Below are 27,812 nucleotides of genomic sequence, written 5' to 3' on the forward strand. Positions count from 1 at the left end.
GTAACATTCCAGCTGTGGTAATGTTTTTCTTTTTCACACCAGTCTCTTCATTGTGACTGTGACATTCTTCACCATATCCAGTTCAAAAAAAATCTGGTGATGACTTAATGATTATCTAATTGCATATACTTCCTTTATTCATTAGGCAGGCTTTTAATGCAAGGTGTGCTTTCAATGTTGTTTCCTTATGTGTGTTATAAAGGCATTATTTCCTATGAAATAAATGAATAAAATCCAGTTTCCCCCTCATCTCCTTTTACTGAACTATGTTAGTGTGGAACTTGCACACCACATAGAGTAGGGGTGCTTTAAAAACACACAAAACTAAATGTTGGGTTTTTCCAGGTCAAAAAAATTAGCACATTAATTTTGAACTGCATATATTTTCCATACACTTCTGAATGTCTTGTAGCTAGGCTGAATGCCAGATTATTTTTCCTGAAAACTGAGGTTTATTTTTTAAATTACTGGTGAAACATCCTTGCAATTAGTGTCTCTGTACTGCTGTTTACTCTGAAGGCAGATTGTGTTAGGAGCAGCTGTGCCTTATCTGCCCAGGTGAGTCGTTAGGTCAATTGATCAAAGCTGGGTTCCATTTATGTATCTGATTGCAGTTGGGTTTTACCTGTGGAGCAGTTTGTTGTTCTATTATAGCAAATGTAAAACAGCTGAGTGCACTCCTGGATCAAATAATGACTAATTTAAAAGGTTCTTAAAGCCTCTGACTCTATTAGATCCCCGATTTAACTTCTGTTTCTGGAGGCTGTGCAGTTCTCTGTATCTTGAAACAATTGCCTAATGTTATATTTGTGTTTTTAAAGAATTTATTCCTTGCTTGTTCCTGAGAAAAATCCTTGTTTTGTTTTATGCAGTGATTCTGAGAAATGGACGAGGGCATTTTTCAAGCTTATGAAGATGAAATTCAGGCACTGGAAGAAGAAATTAGGCTGTTGACAGAAAAGTATGAAGATATGCAACAAGAATCCACCTTCTTTTCTGATGAGGAGATACTGAAGTCAATGTATGCCTTTTTTTTTTCTTTTCTTAGATTAATAGAATTTCTTTGTCAAAATTGTTTGGGATAAGCTTTTGACTCTGTGTTGGGACTTTCCTTATGTTAGTAAATGTAAACTCTGTGGATAAGTAAAGGCATCTTACCTCCCTTTTCTTGCCTGTTTTTGCACATTTCTCAAAATGGCCGCTTGCTCCTCCAGCCTTGGAATAAAAACTGTGTCTGCCTGACAGTGAATGGAATGAGTTCATTCATGTAAGTCAGAATAGTTCACTGTTTCCAACAATGTGATCCAACTGAAACTTGACCCTTCAGAAACTGATTTGGGTCTGAAATCCATCACATCCCATTACCAATGCCTTTTATTTAATGATATTGCTGTACTGACATGTTATGTCTGGGTATTTTGCCCTTTTGATTTTTTTTTTTTTTCTGTTTTAGAAACTCATTCCAAAGAGAAACTCAAGGAGAAACCAAGGGACATGCATCTCTATCCAACCTGAAAGCTCAGCTTGAAAGTCTAGAAGCAGATCTCTCATTTTTAATAGAATTAACTGGGTTTAATTTCACTAGTCATTCCAAGAAAACAGTGGAAAAAAGTAAGCAGTTTTGTGCCCTTTACTGAGCATTCTGATTGCAGATCATCTGCAAACCTCTGTTCTAATTCACTGTTAGCAGAAAGACAATTACTTGAAATACAATAAGGTTTGGTTCATTGACAAAACAATTTCTATATAAATATTATCCTTTCTTTCATGGGAAAGTGACAGACTACTGTTGTGCTTTGGAAAGTGCTTGGGAAAGTGGAGTTAGTTGTTGGTGTTTTTTAGCATGTTAAACTTCTTTACATGAGGAATGGTGACAGTTGGTACTTTAAATATGACTAAGGGAAGAAATGCAGTAGTTATTGAATAGAAGTGTAATTGATTATTTTGTTAACTTGATTTTATAACAGCTCAAAACGGGATGCTGCAGAAGCATAGATTATCAGGGAAGTGTCACTCCCTGTCTTTTCAACTGGAATTTCAGCTTCTTGAAATGGAGGTAAAGTTCTATGTATGCTTTATTAAAAAGTCCCACTACCAAGCAAAACTTCATGACAAGTGTCACTGCTTCCTTTTCCAGCTGAAACCTTCAACTGTTTAATCTAAGTTTTTGTGTGTTCTTTTGGCTCTTTAACATCTGGACATAGGAATTCCATGTGCATCTGAGGAAGATAGTTGCTAGTAGATAGAAGGTTTGGTTTAGTGATCAGCCACAAAATGGTTACCACAGAATTATTTATGTTGGAAAAAACCTTCAAGATTAAATCCAGCTGTTAACCCAGTACTGCCAGGTCTTTATCACCTTTCCTTCCCAAAAGTTGCTCCCTGCAGGATGCTCTTGCAGACTGACACTCAGGTAAAGCCCTGGGTGCACTTGGTGTCCTTCAGCTCTGCCAGGTGCCTGCTGGGGCCTCACCCTGGCCCAGCACAGCTTTCATCCCACACAGCACATTCTGTAGTCACATATCTTATTCTGGAAATTGGAAGATGTCAAATGTTACCTCTCTGAAGAAACTGAAGAAAAGCCAAAACACTACAAACTTCAGCAGCTCTCTTTGTTGGTTTGGGTTTGGTTTTTTTGTTTTTTTTTCCCTTTGGTTATATTTGTGTAGGCTTGGTTAATGTGAGTAGTCATTGCAGCACTGCCACAAGTTACACCAATGATTGCAGGTTTTCTGGGAGGGAGCTCTTTCATAAGACTGTATTCTTAGCACAGAATTCACAATGCTAAGCAAAGGAAAACAGCTTATACCCCAGTTTGCAATAGTATTTTTCTAACACCGTTGTACTTTGTAATGGTATTTCTAACATCACAAAAACTTGATTTTTCAGCTCAGCTTTAAAGTTGTTTGTTTTTTTTTTTTAATGAGATGGGACTGAGAGTGAACAATAAAGATTCATTCATTCCTATTCTATTCTATCCTGCCATTCCTATTCTTTAGAAAAGCCATAGTATTATTTTGGGAATTGAATATTTAGGTAGCCACACATGGATTTTATCCTTTGAAACTGCAAGAGTTCAGCTGAATGAGCAACCTCTGAAGTCCATTTGTGACTTAAAACTTGTGGTCTTCATGTTGCCTCTTTACACTTGCTTATATAAAACTGCACTTAGAATGTTTCTCAGCTGTGTCTCCTGCAGCATGATGATATCTTTTGGTGTCAGTGGGGCTCAGAGGGGATACTGGGTGTTAAATTTACTGCCGATGGTATTGGTGCTTAAAGCCATTGCACCACTGAGCGGCAGCACTTGGCTGCCTAATGTCTAAAATTTGGGCTACTTTGAATACTGATAAGATAGGGAATACCCGGTGTATATAAACTTAAAAACCCTCACTTTAGCTGTAAGAATATAATTTTGAGCTGATTTCTGCATGATTTTTTTTTTTGTTTGCTAGGAGTACATCATACTCAAAATAACCTGTCCTGACATTAACATGGACAAGGTAGTATAGTTATAACCAGTTTCACCTGTCCTGAGGAGTAAATGCTGGTTTTGGGAAGTGCCCAGCAGATAACAGGTCTGTTGGTATGCAGCAGAAGATCAGGAATAGTTTTTTCACACTGTTAACTGTAGCTATTTATTCTAGTAGTGAAGTCACAATAGAGTTAATTCAGCTCCATAGTATTAAGTATTAGGAGAGAATGTGAGCTTGAAAATCAGCCAAATAAGTCTAAGCCTTTTGGGAAAGCAATAATTTAAAAGTTTCTTTCTTGCCCAGAGCTTTCTTTTTAAATCTTATTTGTCACCACAATGGCATTTTAGCATGTTAATAACCCCCACTTTGGCAAACCAGTCCCTTCAGAAGGTGGCACGTTAGCTTGTGACTGCTGGCAGCTTCTCCACAACTCCATTGCCCTGTTGGACCTTGTGCTTTAAACCTAAAATGATTTTTCCTGGTGGTATGTAGCACATCCACTAATCTCTGTAGTGCCTTGCTTTGCTTTTCCCATCTTCAGTGATGGCAGTGTTAGCAGGGCTTCTGTCCAAGCAGTACAGGGACTGCTGTGATGTGTGTAGTCCTCGCTCGCCATTCCCATTTGCTTGTAGTGACTTGGTACGAGAAGTTTAAAGTGAGGCATTTCCTGTGGTCTTCAAACCATGATTTTAAGCTTTTTCATTCAATGTTACCTAATCCATTACTTTGGTGTGTTCAAGAATGCATAGAAAACCAAATTAACTTGTTTTGTGGCTTCATTTCTACTCTGACCACCTTTTCTCATTCTTTAACAGCTTATTAATTCCTTTAGAATAATTTTATTATCCCACGCATTTCTAAGTAACAGCAATTGTAAAAAAGACAATATTTTGAGACAAAACTGTAGGGTTTAAAATTTAAAAAACAGCCCAAACCTAACAGATAAAACCTTACATGTGAATTTTCTGGTATATGTGGCAGCTCAAGGTCATGTTGGAATACGAGAAGAATCCTCCAGAAGTGGGATAGATGCGAGAAGAAGTAATGAACATTTCTTTATATACATATGTATTCTATGCTGACAAATTCAGGTGTTATTCTAAAAGCCTTGTGTGGATAATAGTGCTACTCTTGAAATTAAAGAAACTGTTCACACACTTAAACTGTAGTTTTAAAAATACTATTTTAAGGATTATAGTAGTTAGCAGCCTTTATATCTACTTTTTTCTATATTTTTATATGCAAATAGACACATTTATTTCCTCGCCAGAGCAATTTCTAAAATATTTTGCTGTTACTTGTTCAATCTAGAACAATGAGGAAGTGTCTGCTGTTGTTAGTGATCTCAGTATTATAATGGAATCCACAGAAGATTCAAATGTGAGCAAGTTTCTGTCACGGTAAGATGGGATTATTTGCTCAAGGCAAGTTATTGTGTGGGATATGGGATACTAAATGCAGTATTGAGTTTTCATGTAAATTGCTGGCAGCCAGTGTCTTTATGTGATGTGTCTTTAGCCCAGCCTAAACACTTCCTATCCCTTATCTGTATCTTGGAGAGAAGATGAAAAGCATGTGATTTTTAAGATCTGAAGGGACCATTACAAATTCATGTTAAACATTATTGGATTATACTGTGTTTTAGCTGCTTGAAGAGAAAAGTAACAAGACAACCTCAGCTATTACATCTCAATTAATATAATTATTCCTCATATGTGGATGTGAGTTGCAGTGTGAGTAATGCCTAAAGTGCACATCCAGAACCCCTTTCCAGTATTTGCCTGTTTCTGATTGTCAGCTCTCAATTCCATTTTTCTTATTGGCAACAGGATTTATTTCACTGATATCCTAAAAAAATATAATTTAAAAACATGGAATAGTGTATTTGTGCAATGACGTAAGAAAATTAACATACTAAAACTTAAATGTATGAATGAATGCTGTTTTTAATTATTTTCTGGAGTATGACAGCTTCTTGTGAAAACATGATAAGCAAATGATCAAATTATTTATCTTCAGTATTCCACTGAATTCTGCTAGCAAGCTGTTCTGAGAGCAAATCCATTATCACTGAGTCATTGATTTAATTATTTTCTATTTTTTTTAGGTGGGGGAGGGAGGGAAAGGGCCAACAGATGGGTGAAGAGAGAGGTCTATTGAGTTACCTCAGTCTTCAGTAGTCTCTACTGAGAACTGATTATTTTACTTAAAGGCTTTGAAATTTCCATATAAATCTACTAAAGCTTGTGGTGAAACTGGGAAGAACAGTTGACTACTCTCAAGAAATGGGATTTAGAAAAGGAAATTGCCCTGTTTTATTCATGACTATTTTATGACAGCAGAAGTGTATTGGAACTTACTGAAACACTGGAAAGGAATGTGTTGAAGTAGTGGCAGACTTTATTTTGTCCTGGCTGGAGTACTGCTGTCTTGTCCCTGTGTCTTCTCCTTTTTCACCTTGTGCCAGTATTCATAAATAAGCACAAGTTTTCATGATGATAGAAGATGTCAACAAAGCAGGCAGTGCCTTCTCTTGAGCCTCCCTTTGCACATGCTGCCTGTTGGCCTTGTGTCTGTAGATACCCTTGCAGCCACATGGCCAATAGGATCAGTGTGGTCAGTAGGCTGAAAAATACTTTTGGGGGTGGGGAACAGCCCAAACTTGTCCCCCATAACACCTTCAAATTTCAGTTTTCCTGTATACCTTGTCCTGGCTACAGTGTGTGCTGCCTGTGTGAGGCAGTGAGTCCATGGCTGATGCTCTGGTGCCTGTTTGAGAGCCCCCTCACTGTTCCATTGAGTCTGTGACCTCCCTTCAGGGCCTGTTTGCCCAATCCCCTTGTTGGGCTACTCCTCATTTCTTTTTCCAAGTTGTAATCCCCTCATGTCCAATTTCAGACTTTTCCCAACTAGCCCTTTGTTCTTTAGTCTGCTCCTAAAATTCCTACCTCTTCCCTTCTTTTCCCTCCATTCCTGACCAGCTGAATCTGGTCTCCTGCTGTTTTGTTCATTTTAGCCTCCCTATCAGTTTGTTTTCTTCTTTTGCTTCCTTGGACCAGTCTTGCCTAATCCTTTGTCTAGTTTTGTTCTGTTTTGTCTCCCATTATGTTTTTGTTTCCTGATTTTTTTTTTTACTCCCCAGTTTTCTAAATTTTTTTTTGCTTCATTTTTTTTATAATACATGTCAGAAAATTGTCTTTAAGAGCAGCAGAGTTAAAAATCTGGCATTCAGTTCTTGCTTTGGAAGAAAATAGGGGAATGCTGAAACACTTGAGCAATATCTTTTTCAATAAAGCAAAATTCAGCAGTCTGCAGGTACTGCTGCAATTTATAAATTACAAATCTCTGAATAAGAATTGTACATTTTTTAAAAGTGGATATATTTTTATATAATTTCTTAATTATTTTGTGACAGTAACAGATGTATGCAAATGGAATCACAATATTTAGTTGTCTTTTCTGGATTTCACTTGTGTCCCCTTTGGACTACTTACTACTTTACTAGTGTTGAGAATCACATCTAAAAAACTGTTGGCAGTCCTTTTTCCTTTTTTTTGACTTGACACCCCATTAATTGTTGGAGGAGTTCACCTTTGCCTGGGTTACTTAGGCAAATAGAGATTTTAAGCAGCATGAAAATTGCTCTTACTTTTTACTAACTAGTTAGAATCTGTAAGTCAGAGTGCAGGATTTAGGAAATATGCATTATATTAAATGCTGCATGAACAAAGTCTATTGCAAATGAAGGGAAGTAGGAATTCTATCTCCAGCTTTGAGTCGTGCCTTGGTTTTCTATGCTAATGTAAGAAGCCTTGCATTCTGCAGTGAGTTAAAAAGTATTTTCTCCTTTAAAATACATAAAGGAACACATTAAAGGAGGCTTAGGTACTTTTAACAACAGCTAAATTTCTCATCTACTTCTGTGTTGATATTTTGTGAAAGTGAAAGGGTATTTGAAGAGCCCATGATTTTAACCTGAGAGACTAACCAGTTACTCTCTGCCTGAGTATCCTTTTAGCTGGTTTTGGATGACTTCTCTGTAACACGGATGTTGGCATTGGAGACAGATGTTTTCTGCTCCAAGTGGATTTTTGTAATGCTAAATTCTTTCAAATTAAAATAAAGACTTTAATTTTACCATCTACTCTCTTACTACTTTGTTATTTTATACCATGTTTCCTTGGTATTTTAGCATGTGGTGTAGTTGACTTCAGCAGGAGGAATTAGGTTTATTTGGGCTAATTAGGAATTTGTGTGTGTATGGTGAGAGTTCACTGAACTGGTGCTCTTATGCAGTCTCTTAGTTTTTGCCAATATGGATTTACATACAATTTCTTTGGTCAACAGATTCCCCCTTTCTAAATGCTGAGTTCAGTGAGAAAAGTACATCCTCAGATATATTGGTTGACTACCTAGTGCATTTGAAATTGTTTCTCTGAACTTCTACACAAAACTTTTTCTTTCTGTTGATGATCCAGCCTTGAAAATTTTTGTCTGCTGCATCACATAAAAATGATTTTGAGGCAAAAAATAAAACTAAAAACCATGCTAAAACAAGGTCACAGTGTTTGTGATAGTATTTTAAATAGCATAAACGTGGATTTTATAAAAATTGCCAAGTTCTTCAAAAAGAATTTTAAGTGTGTAGTTCTGTAACAAAGCTTTGTCCTGTTCCACGAGTGGAGATTGCAAAAGCCCAATGCAGTTTGTGTGGAATCTGTTCTCCAGGCATGGATGTGGGCAGTTGTTACCAAGTTGCTATAGAATGTGTAGGCTTTGACATGTGCAATTCAGAGTTGTGGTTATTGTAAATCAATGTCTGTGTCCTTCCAAAGACTCACTTTTCCCATTGCTGCCAGTGTTTTTTTCATCTTGGCCTGACTTTGTTGGCAGCTGTGACTACTGTGGTAACTTCTTTTAATGATGCTGTTCTTTCCAGGCTGGGATAAAAATTGTTTGGCTTTTCTTTCACATTTTCAATATCTGAATGACCTTAATGTATTTTTTTTTCCAGTTTCTTTGTGCAACTGGTTAAGGTTTGCTGTTCCTGTGTATTAAAAAGAGCAGAATTGAAAGAACAGTTCTCCCTAGGAAGGTGGAACTGACTTGGTAATCTACTGTTGCAGCCATTCTGTGAATGCCTAAAGTTTGCTCTTAGCTGTTCTGAAAATCCAAAAAGAATAGCTAATCTCAGAAAGGATTTTAGAAGTCAGATTTACATTAGAATTTAAATACTGTAACTTCCTGAAATATTCTCAGATTTCAGATATCTTCCTCAGTCAGGTTTTATAACTTGTAAAATCCTATATTAGTAGCCAAAATAAATATTTGTGCTTCCAAAACAGTGCTTGCCAGGTGTGTTTTGATCATGGCTAATAGTCTGTAGCTTCATATCAACAATGACATGAAGCTTTTCACCCTTATGTTTAAATAATCATGTTACTTCAGGTATTCTGACATGTGGTTTTTGTGGAGTTTTGCATCTTTTGCATTCTGGTTGCATTTGTTTAGTAAAAATTGCACACCCTTTATGAGCTTTCTTTCTCTATTTTTCCCCAACAGCCCTGCATGTGTGTTTTTTTGCTGCCTGACAGTTTGTCACCTTATATTGTCTCTTTTACTTTCTCTATCTTGATTCTTACTAGAAATTCAAAAAAGAAACATATCTATCTTTCCCTCCCACTCTCTCCCCAGCATAAGAAGGAACATGGACCTGTTAGAGCAGGTCCAGAGGAGAGTGAGGAAGATGTTCAAAGAGCTGGAGCCCCTCTGCTCTGAAAACAAGATCGCATCAAGATTTAGCAGTCTGACAAAAGTCTGGCTTTAGATACCCTGTGTCATCAGCCTCCTTTCCTAGTGAAGCTCAAGGTTAATCTTGAGAAGCTGAATGTCATGTGGGCAGAGGCAGGTAACATGTCATGCAGAGTTAGTTGGTGAAGACAGATTTTGGGAATATTTGAAGGTTAGTGATGCAATTTGGAAATCTTACCATTTTGTAGGTTTAGGTTTTACTATGCAACATCTTAGAATTTATTTAGAAAATAAGTTGAGCAAGAATAAAATCAAACTAAGACTTTCCAGGTGTCTACTTAGTCTTATGTGTAAAATGTAGGAACAAACACAAGAAAACTGGTTTAGGAATGTGTGCTTCAACCTCTTTTTCAATCATTACAGCTTTTTTCAGCTTTGCAATTCTTATTTTGGGTGATTTCTACTTCATATTCAAACAATACTAATAAATTTTTTTAAGTGTGAATTTAGGCGATCATATTGATACATCTGATTATGAGTGGGTTAAACAATATATTTTTGATTTATAGCACTGAAGAACGTGGAGATCTTCTAACATTTTTCAGAAGCATTTCAACCTATGCTGAGTGGTATGAACATCGTAAACACACCTTCCTGCATTTCAAGGTAGTGTCTATCAAGCCTTTTTTTTATTAGTACAATATTTATTGTTTAAGGAGGTTAGTAAGACAAAGCATTGGAAGTGAAACTGGCTGTCTTTAGCAGAATATAGGATCTTAGTTTTGTATGTGGAGGTGAAGAGAATATGAGATAAAAATTTGTGCTGTGTTCAAGGGGCAATTGAGCAGCAATTGCTGTGCTCCTCTTGGGTGAAAGAAAATAAGACTGCCTTTCTGTGAAGAAGTAAGACAGTTTGCTTTGGTATTATATTTTATTTTGATTTAAAAAAGAAAAAGAAGAAATTAAAAGAAAATAACACTTGTAGTCTTTGGCATATAAATGTTGGTTTTGAAGGATTAGATGTGTTTCTCTTGAAGATGTGTCAGAATGTGTTTGGATGACAGCACTTTCAGTTCTGGAGTGTTCTACTTGTGTGAGAAATAGTGTTGCTCCCTCCTAACTGAAACACAGTATTTGAGCTTCGTTTTAAATTACCAGTATTTGGCTTGTTTGTTTTGACTTTGTGCTGGCTTTAAGATCAACAACTAATCCTTGGAGTAAAAATACTACAGTCTTACAGGCACAAAACATCTTACATGATGCTTTATGTTAGAGAAGGATGTTTAGCTGCTTAATTGTTTGTGGTTTCTGGGCTGAGTTTTATGTACCTCAAGTATTTACTGTCATTAAACTCAACACCATCTTTACTTTTCAGCTGTAGTATCAAGTGCAAACTGCAACATTTCCTATTTTTTCAGTCTTTTAGGCCTCTGAGTTCTGTGCCAAATTAATAAATTTATATTATCCAATCAACCAGAAAACATAAAAAGTGTTCTATTTTCTGATAGCACTAAAAATAAAATCCAGTCCTCAGGTGAGCAATGAACTGGCATTGCCTAATCCTGCTGGCTTTTGTCTAAGGGCTTTTCTCTAATCCCCCCCATAGAAAAAGTAGAGCACCAAGAGCTTTAGGGCTCTGAAGTTGTTATTTCCAGCCTCCCTTGATGCTTTCTGATCCTTAGATCACCAGTCATTGTGGTTTCTGGGACAGTGATTTGGTGAACTGTTGTAAATATTTCTCATTTTAAAATATAATAAAAAAAAAACACGAAAGAGTTTTGGAGACAATTTTCTGATTATTGTTATATAAGCAGTTTTTAAAAGTATTTGTTCAGATTTTGAGTATAAACAATGAAATTATCTACTAATTGCTAAAAGATGTGTGAAGATAATTCATTGAAGACATTACAAGTTTGACAGTACTACAGATGTTCTTTCTAAAGGTAGCTTTATTTCCATGGTTGAAGACAAACCAATTTGGGAGAATTTTTACCAAATATGACTGACTGTGTGCTTATGAAGAGTATTTTAGACCTTCTTATTTTCGTTAGCATTGCTAATCATTTAATCTTGAAACTGAAAACTTTCTCAGGTAAGAGAATTAATAAAAGGGTTGAAAGATCAAATCTGACAATTCAAATAACTAGATTGCCAAGGAGAATGTATATTTGTAATTTAATGTTTTAGTAATTTGTGGGAAAGCAATTAGATGTATGTTGTTAATATATGCATAAAACCAACTCAAGAGTCAATCCTGTAAATACTCAAACTTACACATTAAAATTAGTCTGTAATCTTTGTATTTATTTTTTCCCTCGTACCTGCTCTCTAAAATCCCCTGTTTCGGAGAGAAAAGTGTTGGGGGGGAGTCTTGGGTTTATAGCTTTTCTATTAATCTGTTTTGGTTTTTTTTTTTTTAAAGAAAATTGCCAAGGCTTCTATGTAGAAATAGTTACTGATACTTTCCTGAGTGTGTTGTAAAAACACCAAAGGAAGTTTGTTGGTTTTTTTTTTCTCTCTTTTGGTACTTGAGAAGAAAGGGATAATGTAGAAGTGGATGAGTACTTGAAGTAATATTGAATGTTTTGAGATTAATGGCAATTCAAGGTCGATTCAAAATAGGTTTTGAAGGAGCAAGTGGAGTGTTCACTAAGTATTCTGTATTCTATATTTGTCATAATAAATATGCCTGTAAAATGGATTTGCATCTACAAATAACCTTCTAGCCTTAATCTGCTGTGAGGCTGAAGAACTGAAACTGTTGGCATGGCTGGAAGAGCAGGTTGTTGAAGCTGATACTAATAAACAAGAACAAAAATTCAAGTTTTATTGGAAATACAGAACAGAAAAGAATGATAGGAAAAAAATAAAATGGTTTACATTCAGCTTGATACTAGTACTGGTCACAGAAATAGGAGGTGGAAATCTTCCCTACTGAAGCCTTTCTCACTTCATGTTTTGATTAACTTGCTGTGAATGGGGAAAGTAAAGTAAAACACATTAGAGAACTTGGTGCCTGCATAAGACATTCAGAAGGTACCACTTGTCTACTTTGGTTTGCTCACAAAGTGTTAAGAGCATTAATTAGCGTTACTGATGATAATTAATATGTTTCAAAAATATATACAACATTTTAATGTAAAATTAATCATGTGGTGGTAGGTTTTAGAATGTTTTCATGTGTGTATATATTACAAAAAATACACATTTGTTTGTGTGTACACATTTTTTATGATATTTACTAGTATTTATTTATTTATTGGTGAGTTACTGAAAATAGTTTTAGTAGCAATGATTTGTGATGAGAATAAGATCAGAGGCTGCTGCTTATGTAACATTATTACACTTACAGCTGTGTTTTTCCATCTTAGGCATTTATCACAGGAGACATGAAAGAATTGATGGGTTTAATTTTTTCCAAATAGAAATTTGGCTTGACATTGGAATGTATTTTTACATGCTTTGAAATTGTTTTTTACATTTTGCTAAAAACCTGGGAACATCAAAGTTTTATTATTTATGTGGAAAAATGAAAACCAAGTATTGCTGCTGGACTTGGTTTTAGTTCTCAATTAAGACAATGTAATTTCCTTCTTGCTACACTAAATAACTTAAAATGGAAAATATTGGGGGTTGCTGTTTTTCTTGGGTAACAGGTTCAGGGCAAAAATATGTGTTCAGAATCAAGGCTTAGCTAAATAAGATAAATAAAACTAACACAAAAAATCTTGTAAAATCAATGTTTTAGATGTAGGGATACATCATCATGCATTTGATGCTTAACTGTTTCTACTAATTAGGAATCTATACTAGCTTCAAAATTAGTACAAAGTGGGTGTGGCAATAGTAACTAGCACACCTTTGGCATTCATTTGTCTGGAGGCTTTACACCTGTGGGAGGTATTGGAGAAACTGGATGTCAGAAATGTGCAGTTGTGGAATTAAAAACATTGTGAGGCAGCATCCTCAGGCATCCTTATCAGTGATGGCCAGTTTTAGAGAACTGAGTGTCGAGGCCTGCACATGGCAATTTCTGTTTTTAATATGCTGCAGAGGTTCAAGTAGTTGAGTGAAATGCTTGAAGTTACGTCTGATTTCAGATTAATGATGGAATCAACTTTTCTTTGTAATTTCAAAGTCTGATTTGATTTTTCCCTAATGATCAACAGTATTGTTGTAGAAGGGTGATTCTTTTTTTGGTCTGACATCTAGATGAAATCATACTTTATTTAAAGGTAAACACATGAATTCAGCTTTGCTCCTAACTATATTGTCACATTTCGTGTCAGGAGAAGCTGTGGAACCAAGGCTTGCTCTACATCATTAGTTAATAACAAAGGTATTTGAGTCTGTTATGCTGTATGTAGACCGTTTTAAAATAGGAAGCTGGGGTTGCAAAAACAGCTCTTGTGAGAACAGCACAGCAAAACAGATATATTTCACTTAAAAATACATTGTGTAAAAATAAAACATGTTATTTTCAAAGCAGAATAGTAGAAGGAAATCTAAAACATCTTTGCAAAGTTGCAACTATGTTGCTTGGTGTACTAAACCTAAATAGGAGTTATTTTCATTTACCACAAATCAAATTTTTAAGGAAATGTTAATGAATTTAAGCTTTGAGAAGTTCTGTTTCTAAACATAACTTTTTTTCATCTGCATCTTCATCCAATACACTTCTGAAGGTCAACTGAAAAGATTTCACTCCAGATTAAAAGAGTGGGATTAGAATTCAGAAGTATTTTTCCTCTTTGGTTTGCTCAAAGAAAATCTTGCATTTATTTGAAAGTAAAATGTGCTGTTTGTTCTAAGTGCTGGTAAAGAATGAGAAGAAACAGATTTGTGTGATTTTATCTAAAGAGTATGTGGTGAAATAAAAGTTGAGATAATGTGTGTGCATATATATATTTTTACACTTTCATTAGCAGAAAAGATTCTGAAAGCATGAGGGACACCATAGCTACTAAAGTGACTGGTTTGAAATGGTTATTTCAGAGGAGAACGGTGCAACATAGCAGAAGGTCCTGGGTATGCAGAGAAAAGAGCATTAGTAAGGGAGAGGATATGAACTTGTAAACAGAGTGATCCTTGTTAGCATGCCTGGCTCTGGCATGTGGGGTGGCATGAGCAGTGCTAGTAGTACGTTCCCACGGGCAGCATCCTCAGGCAGGAGAAGGCGTTGACGTGCTTGGCCAGGACGATGGGGTTGCCCTCCATCCTTATCTCGTCCATCCGCGTGCGGATGTAGCGCGTGTTGTTGGACTTGCAGAACGTGTCATCCGTGATGGTGGTGATGTTGTTGTACTGCAAACCAAAACATTTTCATAAATAAGTGCATACCTGCATTGTTCATAAAAGATTAGAGCTTCGTTTTGCCATTTCCTACCACTGATGTACAGAAACCAGTAATAAATCCTTGCATGGGAATTAGCAGCCTCTGAACATCTGGATGGTTGTGGCCGAACGCATTGATATGGTAAATTGTTTTATTCAGAGGTGCAGTGGAAAACTGTAGCAGGAACTGTTTTCAAATAGAGCATGTTTGATTGAAGGTATAACTTCTGGGGTGTTTCCTAAGAGAACGTTAAGGAAATCCTTTGGGAATACCTGAAGGTGAAGAATGCGCAGACTCTCCGGTAAGTTCAGCGGGACAGATTCCAGTGCGTTGTGTCCTAAGTAGAGGTAGGCCAAATTTGTCAGCTTCTATTAAACAGAAAGAGAGGTTACTGATGTTCGTATTACTTGAGATTAAGGAACTCATGCCTGTTACAAGACGTCAGTAATTTTTTCTGATCACATAGCCTGTAAACTGATGTAACAAAAGCCATTATTTTGCTGTGAATGTTGAATACTATTATATCAAGAAATTCATAGAACAGACATTCTGTGTTTGGGAAATTTCAGTGTCATGTTGGTTATAAAAGCTGAGACCACTATAAATTACTGTATGTATATTGTTTATTAGTATTTCTGTTCAAGTTCTCAGAACTCTAATTGAGCCATCAATTTTTGAATATTTTTTCTTTACATGTTAAGAGAGAAAGCAAGCAGGTGAGAGATTTAATAGAAAATTATTTTCTATATGGAGGACATGAGGGAATGAGTGCACAAATGACTGATATTCCAGTGTGCCTTAAAAGCAAAGCAAAAGCTGCTGCATCATAGTTTGTTTCTTAGAGTACAAAAAACACAGAATTTGGTGGCTCACTGAATAGTTAGGTTACTAATTTTGGTTACTTTGATTACCTAGATTATTGGGTTTTTCCTTACCTTGAAAGCATTTGCTTTGATTCCTCTGCTCTTGATTCTGTTTTGATTTGCATTAAATGTTGTTAGTTTGGGAGGTAGAACAGGAAGTTTTACAAGTCGATTTTCAGCAAGAGAAAGTTCTTCCAACAGCAGAAGCTTTGAAAAGGCTCCATCTTCTATTTCTTCTATCCTATTTCCACTAAAATCAATTCTTCTTAAGGTAGCTTTACACAAAAGAAATTTAAATCTAAGTATTAACTTTATAATTACATGGCATGTGAAATGTGTATGGCTGTATATGCTAAATGTTATACTGTTGGCTGCAGCATCTAAATTGTGATCTACAAATGCAAATACTATTAAAATTGACATCTAGATTTTTTTCCTGGTCTTAAATTGAAAAATTAAAAAAGGCAAATACTCAAAACCTCTGGATCCTTATTTTTATCTTAAAGAAATACTCTAGATCCTTCTTTTGGTCTTAGAGATAGCATAATTTCAGATATTCAAAGAATTTGCCATGCTGTGGAGTAAGATAGCTGGCAGACCTGTCCCTAGGGTATTTGTAGGAAAAATAATGCCTGGTCATTTAAGACTGGCTTGGATGCAGAACTGAATTTTATTTTTAGCCATTTGCTTTTTGCCTGATTTTTTGGGAGTATTAAGATGTTTACAGGGTCCAAAATGTGTGTCCATTGTGTCTTTCCATTTTGTATTCTAAAGCAGAGATGGAAATTGGGGTGTCACTTACTAATGTCGGCAAAGTCCGAGGCTGCAATCCTTTTGATCTTGTTGAACCGAGCATAGAGATAAGCGGTTTCCTTGGGCAGGGGGGGCACGGCCTCGATGTCGATCTCCTCGCAGTACACGGAGCCGCTCAGGCACACGCACAGCAAACACGTGGGCAGGTCTGCCAGCAAGGGCAGAGCACACAGTTACAGCATACTCAACTCACTTAAGCTTGATTACTCAAAATAGAGTTTTCTCTAGTGTCTTTTAAGATTTCCTGTTGTTAGGTTTTTAAAAAGTTCTATTTGCCTCAAGTTCTGAGAAGATTTATGTTCTCAACTGTTTTGGGTTTTTTTGGTTTTTTTATTGTGTGTGATTTCCCCGAGTATGATCTCTGTTCTTACCTGAGCATGTGAAATGCTATTAATCGACTTGAATTCAGTTTAAATCTGTAGTTGGCGAAGAGTATGGTGATGTGACAACTGCAAGTTTGTGACCACATTAAATATCACATCTGGAACCAAACCCACAAGGAGAAACACCTGGCAGTGCATGTATTTGGTACTGTAAGTGCATTGGAGTATTTCTGGCAGGTCACACAATATCCTGTGTTATTCCTAGCCACTATTTTGTCTAAACCTTTTGCTAAAAACTCCAGCAATTATGTTTATATTTCATATATGGTTTAGGTTGGAAGGGACATTAAAGATTATCTCATTCCAACCCCTTTGCCACAGACAGGGACATCTTCCACTAGACCAGATCGCTCAGAGCCCTATGCATAATCTCTATGGGTTTTATACTTAGATTTTCACAGCTGTTGTTTTAAGTAGAGAGAGAAACTTTTTGTAATGTAGTTTGAGACCTTTCTAGCTTGTCCTAGTCCAGTAGCAAAGTATCAGTAACCTCTGTGTTGCTCTAATCTTTTCTGCCAACAATATTCAAATACATATAATGAATGTGGCTTTGAATCCTGTTTCATCACTACTGCTGTGTCTTGTGCTGTGTTTTCTATATTTTGAAAGTTTTGCTTGGCTTCCACCCTGCAGTGAATGCAGTGCAGACAGCAGGGTCATTCGAATCATGGAGTAGTTGTCACTACACAGCAAAACAGGACCCTGTACAACCAGTGAGGAGTTAGAAAAGCAGCTGGTCAATACTGGGAAGCCAGCATGTAACAGTAATTCTTTTTCTTACAGCAGCACTTCAGAGAATAAAATGAGGATTTTGAGGTTTAGCTTTGTGAATATCATAATTTTTAGGCTACAGAGTTCTGCCCTATTTGGTGGTTTTTTTTTTTTTTAGTGCCTTGTTTTCATATGTTTGTGTAGGAAATGGAAAATGTCAAACAATGTTGTCACTGTTAAAAAGGCAATAGTTTTTATGCTTGTCTGTCTAGAAGCTCTGATGATCTTGGAGACTTGCTCAGCTTTGGATGGGGGCTTGTTGACAGGTGCTTTTTGACAATAATTAACCTTGAATTAGCACTTTGGTAGACATTGACAGTCCACTGGTCTTGCTGAATCATTGGTTATTTTTGGAAGTTTATATCACAGACACACAAAATAAGTGTCTCTTTTTCTCACTGCTCTGTTTGGCAGAAAAACTTTGTCATTTTCATGTGCAGAGATCACTGGGGCTTGTTAGGAGAAACCTGGACAAATGTACCCAGAGCCTGTAGGAAGCTTTGGCAAGTGAAGAATGTTCCTGATGTATTTTAAACATTGGCCTCTCTGATCATCAGATGTAAACTTTGAGAATAGCCAAATGTTCAAATAAATCTGTTGAAATAATTTAAGCACACAGTGTTTCATCATCACTTGGTTAAACTGTGGAACTTACTGGGGGATGTATTTTGTTTTTCTTTGTTGTCTTGTCTAACTTATTTAACTTGGGTACATCTCAATGGCAAATATGACTGGACAAGTCTGTGGAGATGCTTACAAGCTGTGCTTTGTGTATTCAGAGTTTCCCTGAGGATCCTTTAAATTTTTCAGCCTGCTCCATCAGAAGTTACAAGGTTTTCCATGGGTGATATGAAAGATATTAATAAACTAAAAGATTAATTCTGTAGTCTTAACAGAAGGATAATTCTGTTATCCTTTGCACTTTAGATTTCTATGGTAAAATATATTCTTTTGGATATCTTGGACATCGCAATATTCATGTCAGTTAACTTACTTGTGTCCTTTGTTGGTGGGACATCGAGTTGGCTGTCATCTCTTTGCAGCATTAGGGTAGTGTCAGGAGAAACATTTGTTCCATCCTTTGTGAAAAAAACAATGTTGTTTTAAAATACAAACTGCAGACAAAAAGCCACAGAGCATTACAATTGAAATAACATTTTTTAAAGTGAGCTTCCTACAATATACCTACCTATGGCACTTAATTTTTAAAATGCTTTTATAGGTTGGCTGACTAATGTGATGCGTTGTTACTTTTACATGTGAACTATTCACTTTAAAAGGCAAGAAGGGAAGGTGCTGCCAGTACTTCTTAGAAAACTGAAGTTCTTCAGGAAAGGAGAGTAGACATGAAATAGAAATAGAAAATATAGTCTAGGTGTTGGGAAGGAGTATCTAAGTAGAGGGTATTTGCAAACAGTTTTGAAGATCAAGATTTTGGATATAATGCAAAACTCAATAGAATTCTTGTGAGTATGAGTAGTATTTTGTGTTGTACCCAAATAATCTCAGTAAAATGACTGAGATGTCCTTGCATTTAAAGTTATTCTGAATTCCTCCTGGAGACAGTCATTGCATCTTTTCAATTGCAGGACAACTTAGTTTATAAACACATTCCTTGCAGGTATTAGCTGAAATTGAGTAATTTGTTTCTATGATCTGTATGTTAGTCTGTTTTAAGGTGTGGACTGCTTACAGAAAGGACCTCTTCACACAGAATCACCAGGTTGGAAGAGACCTTCAAGACTGAGTCCAGCCCTAACACTTCAATTATACCATGGCACCGAGTGCCACATCCAATCTTTTTTAAACACATCCAGGGATGGTGACTCCACTGCCTTATCACCCATTCTGTAAAAAACCTTTTTCTAATATCCAACCTAAATTTCCCTTGGCGCAGCCTAAGACTGTGTCCTCTGGTTCTGTCAGTGCTGCCTGCAGAAAGAGACCCCACATAACGACAGCCAACTTTCAGGAAGTTGTAGAATGATAAGGCCACCCCTGAGTCTCCTTTTCTCCAGGCTAAACACCCCCAGCTCCCTCAGTCGTTCCTCACAGAGTTTGTGTTCCCAGCCCCTCTCCAGCCTCGTTGCCTCCTCTGGATGTGCTCGAGCGTCTCAACATCCTTCCCAAACGGAGGGCCCAGAATTGGACACAGCACACGAGGTGTGGCCTCACCAGTGCTGAGTGCAGGGGGAGAATGACCTCCCTGCTCCTGCTGGCCACACCTTTCCTGACACAGGCCAGGAGCCATTGGCCTTCTTGGCCACCAGGGCACACTGCTGGCTCGTGTTCAGCCAGCTGCTGACCAGTGCCCCCAGGTCCCTTTCTGCCTGAGCACTGTCCAGCCACACTGTCCCCAGCCTATAAAACTGCAGGGTGTTCTTGTGACCTCTTGTGATGCAAGGAACAGCAGTCAGGTTTTCACTGGATACTGGAGGAATTTTTGAGAATTACCTATTACTGTATTTACAGTATAGATACAGTTTCTTATACTGTGATTTGCATGCAGTAACATTAAGGGATATCAGTTTGACTGTGGTAGTTGTTTTTGGCTTGCATCATTTGTTTGGGTTTTTTGGGGGTTTTTTATGGGGAATATTTGTAGGACAGAACAAGCCAATATGTTTTTTGGTTTGTGTGGCTATTGGAAGCACATGCAGGAAAGATCTTTATGAGATGTGGAAGATGTTTTGCTTTAAACATACTTAAGGATCAGCTCTGGTAGGAGTGCTCTGTGGAAGAGCTGCTTGCACACTGGGAGTGCTGACAACCCTTTTTAGTTTTCTTAATCCCCCCACTGTCCCCTCCTTCAGGCACACAGGTGGTTCATCTGCAAGTGCAGTGTGCAGGTGAGAGCTTTCAAGCTCCTTCTGGTACTATGTTTTATTTGATATTTAGTTGCTTGCATATACTTTACTGTGGGCATTTTTTTTATTCTGCAAAACAAACCCCTTGACATAAAACCTGAGAAACAAATATCTTGGCCAGCCTCTGTCATTTTGACCCCTTTTTAGCCTGTGACTCATCTGTCTCTTGGCTCTCCCCTGTGTCTGCCTCTCCAGGCTCTGGCTCTGGTTTGGGCTAGCTTGGTTTGTCTTAGTGAAGGTTTTGGGTTCTCACTCAGGAAGTTTAAGGTTCTTAGTAGGATTCTGGCAGCAGTTTGGCCAGAATGCTGGGTGGAGGGAAGCTGGGGGTGTCAGTTTACCAGCTACACTCCAGCAAACAGCAAATCTCCCAGAAGCTTTCTGCAGAAGTTGTCTCACAAAGATAGGTTGATTAGGCACATGAAGATGTGGAGCTTGAGGTATCTGTGCCAGTAGAGTGTGTGGACTGCTCATGGAACAAGTAGACTTGTATGGCTACAGCTGGTTTGGCTCCTGAGGGACAATTAATAACATTTGCTGGCACAGCTTATCTGTCCCAGGTGAAGGTTTCTAGCAATCTCCTACTTAAGCCATCAAATCTTTGATGGAACTTCTTAGCAGAATGCAATGTAGTGCTAATCTCTGACAGTGGGAAATGTCATTAAAATTAAAACTGGTAATTTGCAGAATACCATTAAATTCCTAAAATTAAAAAATATTTGCTTATCAGCCATAAAAATTCTTCACTATGGAGTATCAGAGCAGAAGACTGTTTGGATTATAACCACAAGTTCATTACTTGCATATGTAAAGAATGCACTGAAGGAATATTGGCCTACTCACGTTTGATCATCACGGTATTATCATCATTAAATTCCACCTGCCTCTTCCATTGTACTGCACAGATGCATTAACACTTTACATCTAAATACTCTAACCATCTTCAAATTTCTGCAAAATAATTTATTCATCTTATAACACAAAGGTCTGGTAGTTTATATTCAACAAAATTAGTTAGTCCAGATGTGAGACAGCATGTAATTAAGTGGTTCTGTTCTCTTGTGGAAATTAAGGTTTTGTGCTTTAAATTGCTAAAATTTTATTCAAGACTGGTGTGACTGTGGTTTCAAATAATCATAGTAATAAATTTCTTCTGATGTTTTTAGTAGAAGTCTAATGGTGTGTTCAAGCATACAGTAAGGAGTTAAATTTATATGCAAGACAGATTTCTGACTGGGCATGCTTGAGGAAACATTTGGCATGCATTTCAGTTCCAGTTAACACTTGGACTATTTGGGGAGTAAAATTGGTGCAATAAATGAATGGGAGATCTGTTTGTGCACCCCATGATGTAAACTGGGAACAGTGGCACTTGTATCAACGAAGCTGTTGCACATAAGGAACTCATTTATTATTTTGCAATGAAAACATGTCAATAGAGACCTGATCTGATGGAAATAATGACTGACTACATTCCTAGAATTATCCTAAGCAGAACTGTTGGCCTTCAGGAGACCTCCATCTTATAGCAATGTCAGGAGGGCTTTGATTTATCTGTGGCACATCTGTTGGAATAATTTCCATGTAGGTATACTCCTTGTTCCTTTACTGAAACAGCAGCAATCTTCTGCAAGCAACTTATTGATCAGTGTCATCTGATGCTGTGCCTAGCTGGTTAAAGTTAACAGGTTTAGTATTTTTTTATAGACTTACTTCTGAGTGGATTGTCGCCAATTAGTTATGAGTCATTTATATAGTCTCTTTTTCATGGGTTTATGAAAACATGTTACTTCATCACTGTGGCAGATGTCAGATTTAAAAATACCTTAGACATTTATTTGCTATAAATATGTAGTTGATTGTTTTAATCAACAGTGGAGATCTGTAATTTAATTAGATTTGGGAAATAGTAAAAAGGTATACAAAAGGGATTTTTCTGTATTTGGACTGCAATTTTTTACTTACTATCTTTTGCTGGTTTATTTTTCTTGGTTATCAGGCTAAGTTATTGTAACAAGTACAGTTAATATTAATGAAGACCTCCTTGAGCTTTTCATGCTGGGCTGTTACCATTTGGTTGGGATCTGTGGTATTTTCCTTGGCAACTACTCTTGGGACAATTGCTGCTGTTTTTTCTTCCTGAGCAGTGTTGTGTCTTCTTCTCTATTGGTGTGTACTGGTTGAGTCTAAATGGGGGTGTGATGTTTGTCCCTGGCAGCTGAGGTTGTGGCGCTTCACTTAATTCTCCCATGGCTTTGTGTCTTCTGCTGTTGTATTGAAATTCAGAGGCAGGAATGTGGAGCACCCAACAAAAACATTCTGTTTGGAGATGCTAGTGAGTGCCCTGAGATGTAGGGGAAATATTCTCTTTATTAAGCCCCTCAAATTGTTAATGCATAAGTGACTCCTCCAGCACTGGACATTTTATAGAAGTTCAGGGCTGCTGGACTGTTGAGCTGTAAAAAAACCTAAACCACCCATCTCTGAAAAACTGAGGCAAGAGACTTGATCATTTGGCAGGTCAAAAGAGGAACTGTGATTTATACTGGCAGATTATGTTCAATAAAAAGGGGGGGGGGGGGGAGGTCCAATTATTACTTTGATAGTTAAAAAAAAAAATCACTTGTTCTTAAGCAAACTCACTGAGTTAATACAACATAGTTAAAACTGTTGAGCTAATAATTAATATATCTGGTTCTTGAAACTCTTATGATTGCAGGCACATAAGAACAGCAGAGTTAAAATTATGCTTTAGCCTTATTTGTGCAAGCCTGCCTTCTGTGGCTTACTCAGACTGTAGCAAGAGTAATTTTTTTTTTTTTTTTTGTGGTTTTAGTTTGAGTGGCTTTCCCTGTGTCTGAACTCGTATGTTTCCCTCTTATTTTAGGACTTTTCCATAAAACTCGCATGCATGCACATAGCACCTTTTTCATATAATGCTTATTTTAGTTAAGAATATTAAAAGGAAAATAGAAATAAAATACCTTTCTTATATCCTTGGATTGCATTTCATAATCTTGTTGGGTGAGGCTTCTCATGGAAACATCTGTATCATACTCATAAAACTGGAGTGATTCTTGCTTTAGAGGTGGTGCTGGATTAACCAAAGGTACAAACACAAACAAAAAAAAAGTAGCCTGCAAAATCTCCATTCTTGCCCAGAACGATGTACGTGGTTTTCAGTGATCTGAAAGATCTGCTCGTGCCTGGACTCTGGAGAACACTTTCTTTGGGACTGGAAATGAAAATGCAATCTGTCAAAACGATATTTAAAGCCTAGAGTACTTGTTGGCAGTAGTTTCTAATACATAAGGAACATGGAACAACTTTTAACTCTTGGTATCCTTTAATTAGACTCTAACTTTATAAAGCCTATTCCTAACATGAGAAGAAACTGGGAAATAATAAAGATTTTATAACAAATAAGGAAAATATTCTCTTAATTGCATTTGTTTGTTTCTCAGTCTGTTATTTTTTGTTAAAAGCAAGATGATTTGGTTGCTATTAAATATTTGGTATAGATATAGATTAAGTTATTAAAATATGTGAGCTTCAAATGCATTTTTATTGTCAAAATAAGAGTTTTCAAATCTAAATATTCTATAACAAAAGCCTCTCATTGTCTTTTACTTTACATGTGAAACTAAACAAGAGAAGATTACTTAATACCCTCAGAATATTATACAGGTTGGGCACTTTTCAGGTAGGAAACTGGAAGAGGCTGAAAGCATGATCTTTGAAACATTGCAAATATGCATGTACTATTTTTAAAAATAAATCTTTGCACAGCATTTTTCTCCTCTTTACTGTAGTTTTATTTAAGCTCTAAATTAATCTACTTTTAGGAAAAAAGTCCACCTACCTTTTTAGCAGATTCCAAGCTCTTCACTGAAAAACCTGATATCCTTATCTATAGTTACTCTTTTGTCAGTGTATTTTAGGTTCAAGTTATGCATTACATCCAAATTGTTGAACTGAATACTCTCTTAAAGTTTGACAGTCTGAGAAGTGCTTTCCATGGGGTAAAAATGCTTTGCCAGCATTCTCTCCCAGAGTGAGAGGTAATATCCTGGAGCAGGGGGTTGTACTCTGCATAACATTTGCAAATGCTAAGCCTGTGTAGCTCATCCTACTTTTGGTGCTCCTTGTAAAAATGGCAGCTTTCTGCTTTGTGATGATGTGCTCTTTATATCTGCTAAGGCTCTTTCTGTAAATCAAATATTAATTGTGCAAACTGGATGTCTCTAATAATGCATGTGTTATCCATTTTGTGAAATGCTTCAGCCTAGAGACAAAGCAGCTGCTTTCTGAGACAGAGGTAGAGCCAAAACACACGTCCGTTGTATTAGTCACATTTTGTGAATAGTAAAATGTTTTATTACATGTTTAGAGAAATTTTACTTATCTATGAAATGGAAACTTTTCAGTCTGAGGACTTCTGGAAAAACATTTTTTGGAATTTCTTGTGTTTGTGTTGAGATATTCAGACAATCAATGTCTAAATCCTTCATTAACTGACTTATTAGACAGTTTATTGAAAAATGGATTTCACAAAAAATACTTTCTTTGAATAAAGTTCTGATTCAGTTTTACAGATAACTCAGTGAGCACTGTCCAAGTGTAGAATTTCCATCTGAACTATGAGCAGCAATTTTCTAGATTTGTAATGCATTTCTTCCTCCCCCATCCTTTTCCTCATTATGAATTTTTGGCAGTCAGCACAAATGGGAGACAGACCCACTTTGAAAGTTTATAGAGTAGCTTTCTCAAGTCTTTAAAAAGTATGTAGCAATAAAATTTAGTGGGAATATATCCAGATTTACATTTCTCTTTTATTGTTATACCTTTTTTTCTTTTTTTTTTTTTTCCTAGATTAATGCTGATGATAAACTGGACCTTTTGGTTAAGTTTTCTTTTAAATGCTGCCTTGTTTAGCAGCCAAATATCTGTAGGAAATCTGAAGAATGACTACAGCCAGTTGCTGTCTAAAATCTTTTTGGGTTTATAATACCACCAGTTTCTGAACTCATTTGGATTATATAAAAATGTTTGTAGCTTTGTTCATATGCAGATTTAACAGTGTGATAGTTTGGACTTGAAGCTTGCTCTAGGATAATACCATGATGATAAAATGGACATGTGAGGAAAGAGGCTCAGTAATAATGGAAATTGGGCCCTGAATCCCATTGGATGCTACTCTGCTGGATCAATGACACCAGGAGTTTGGAAGTGGTTAAACTGCACTGTCAGTGCCATCTTAGCATCCCTCCTGCCTTCGTGCATGTCTGGGAAGTAATGACATAGCTCTGCTTTGTACTTACCCTTTCCAGCTGCCACCCATCTGCCAAACATCCATATTAGGATTTCCTCTGTCTCTGGGGCATCCAAATGTTTCCAGTGCTTGAATGTAATCAAAGGATAACTATTCTAAGGGGAAAAAAAAAAAAAAAAGGTTAATATTTTGAAGCTGAAAGCAAGATATAAAATAGTAAATATATTTATTATAGTGTTATGATAATTTATTTTGTAAGTACTGAAATCCTAGATTTCACAGCTACATAGACGGTCTTAGGAATAGTTTTATCTTTTACTTACATATGACGGCTTTTTAAAATGGGGGAAAACTAATGGATAAATGAGGCCTTGAAAATGTAGGTAGTCTTCATTCAAGGAAACATTTGTTTTGATCTGCAAGAGAAGAGGCTCTGAATTTTCAGACAACTTCAGGAACAGCTTCTGCACAAAATGTGAAAAGTCTGTGTTCATCAGGGTCACAAGATTTTGGTTCTAGCTTATCACAAAAAGGTTGTCGTGTGTGTACTCACTGTAATAGAGGCACTTCTCAGAAGCTCATTAATACTTCCTTACAAATACATTCAAAGAGGGAGATGTTAAGTAGTTTTTTTGGCATGATGCCATCAAGGAGTAGCTCACAGTGCCAAATAAAATAGTAACCTTATTCCATAGTTTGTCGGCATTGTCATGAAAGAAGAAAATATATCAGCAAATAATGTCAGATAAAAACAGTTTTTATCTGAACATGTACCAGATGCTCAGATCAGCACAAGGATGAGGGTGGTACAGGTGACTGCAAACAAGGAAGGGGAAGTATTGCTTCCTTCAACTCAGAGTGACTAGAAATAACCACAATATCCAAATCATGTGAGATGAAATATGTGGTTCATATGCATTGGCAGTAGGGGAGCTGACAGGAAATACCCTGACGAGCAGAGAATGCTTTCTGGGCACTGTTAGTGCTTAGAAATTGGATGTATAAGTGTCTTTTGCTTGGACTCTTGTTACAAGGATTGATATAATTGGAAGGCGCTTTCTTTCCTGGAAACCTAAGCCTGCTGTGTTGTTAACTCATTAAGCTCCAGTTTTTGAAGAGGACCTTAATAATGTGTCCATGGTGTGGTTTTTTTTTTTTCCCCCATGATATCTCATTTGCTCTGACTGATTTCCCAATGAAATACTTTCAGCTGGATTGTTAGGCATTTTAAAAGGTTATTTTTCCTAATTTTGTTGACAGGGAATTGTGGCTTAAATTTGAACAGTAGTCATTTCCCTGTCATTTTGTAAGGATATTAAGTTGTAGCTGAAGGTGTAAATGAACCACAAGACTTCTTTTCTTGTAGTGGATAGAACCCAAGCCAGATTAATGGGATTGAGTTCTGGTCTCTGCATTCTGATATCAGGAAAACTTAGCTTTAGGTGAAAAGGGTTGCATACAGAATAGGTGTAAAATTGGTTCCCCAAGGTTTTCTTCTGTCATGTTAGACAACAAATAACAGGAATGAAAAAGTGAGAAGTTGGATGGGTGTGGATGACAGAGGTAGAAAAAAACATAGGAGATCAAGACAGAAATGAGGGTAACTACCCAAACAATACATGTTGATGACTAAATCTTCAGCATCTGGGAAAGAATCTAGTATTTAGTTTATATGTCAATACAGAGTGGGGTAGACTTTCATCTGTGCAGGACAGGTTGGAAATGACTTCTCCAGGTGCCTGTAGGAATTAAAAGGGGCAGGAGCTGGCACTGCCTACATAAAGACTTGAGATCATGAAATGGGAGGCAGACCACTGGATAAAGAAAAATGGGGAGGAAAAAACATAGGGGTGCAGGGGTTAATAAGGCTGTGAGGCAGCACTAGGGAGAGTCCCATAAAGTTGCTCCAAGATATTTCTTATGAAATAAACCAAAGCTGAGATTCTTTTCAATCACTCAGGCTTGTTCTATGTTTAGACGGAGGAAGTGTATTTTGCAGCTGCTCAAACACCTTGGCTTTCATCGTGTATTACAATCTCTAAAGGATGATACTGGCAACTTCTGCCATTTCTGAGTTTTACTATATATAAATGTTCTTGAAAAAAAGTACTATGGATTATTGCTCAGCTGACCTGTGCTTATGGTGGTGCTGGGAATCCCTTACACAGAATGCTCACAGTCAGTGTCTTCTCTTGGCCAGACATCTGTGTAGAAAAAAAATGAGATGAGGACAAATTAGGAAAGCTTTTAAAGATTCTTGGCTATTTCTAGACCTGGGCACAAT

At 36.9% G+C, this 27,812-nt stretch overlaps 2 protein-coding genes across 2 annotated transcripts in view; one reads left to right on the top strand and one right to left on the bottom strand.

The window, feature by feature from the left end:
• CENPP (centromere protein P) overlaps positions 1 to 27,812 on the top strand; it is a 112,883-nt gene that overhangs the window by 375 nt on the left and 84,696 nt on the right. Inside the window, exons 2-6 of the mRNA XM_021529201.3 lie at positions 873 to 1,021; positions 1,454 to 1,611; positions 1,968 to 2,056; positions 4,788 to 4,876; positions 9,797 to 9,893. Of these exons, the coding sequence (XP_021384876.1) occupies positions 885 to 1,021; positions 1,454 to 1,611; positions 1,968 to 2,056; positions 4,788 to 4,876; positions 9,797 to 9,893 (570 nt within the window). The 5' untranslated portion in view covers positions 873 to 884. The remainder of the gene's footprint in view (positions 1 to 872; positions 1,022 to 1,453; positions 1,612 to 1,967; positions 2,057 to 4,787; positions 4,877 to 9,796; positions 9,894 to 27,812) is intronic.
• Positions 13,437 to 24,292, bottom strand: OGN (osteoglycin). Its single transcript, XM_021529200.1, has 7 exons — positions 24,119 to 24,292; positions 23,241 to 23,491; positions 18,387 to 18,471; positions 16,228 to 16,386; positions 15,498 to 15,700; positions 14,835 to 14,930; positions 13,437 to 14,531 (listed from the first exon to the last, which is right to left on the bottom strand). The coding sequence occupies exons 2-7, from the start codon at positions 23,406 to 23,408 to the stop codon at positions 14,361 to 14,363; spliced, it is 882 nt and encodes a 293-aa protein (XP_021384875.1). The 5' UTR covers positions 23,409 to 23,491; positions 24,119 to 24,292; the 3' UTR covers positions 13,437 to 14,360.

This window comes from Lonchura striata, chromosome 12 (genome assembly GCF_046129695.1).
Source record: "Lonchura striata isolate bLonStr1 chromosome 12, bLonStr1.mat, whole genome shotgun sequence".
Lineage (NCBI taxonomy): Eukaryota > Metazoa > Chordata > Aves > Passeriformes > Estrildidae > Lonchura > Lonchura striata.

Coding starts and splice junctions, on each gene's coding strand:
- OGN (XM_021529200.1), bottom strand. CDS start 23,408: ATGGAGATTTTGCAGGCTACTTTTTTTTTGTTTGTGTTTGTACCTTTG. Junction 15,701..16,227: donor CTCGGACTTTGCCGACATTA/GTAAGTGACACC, acceptor TTTTGTGTAAAG/CTACCTTAAGAAGAATTGAT. Junction 14,532..14,834: donor TGCGCATTCTTCACCTTCAG/GTATTCCCAAAG, acceptor TTTGGTTTGCAG/TACAACAACATCACCACCAT.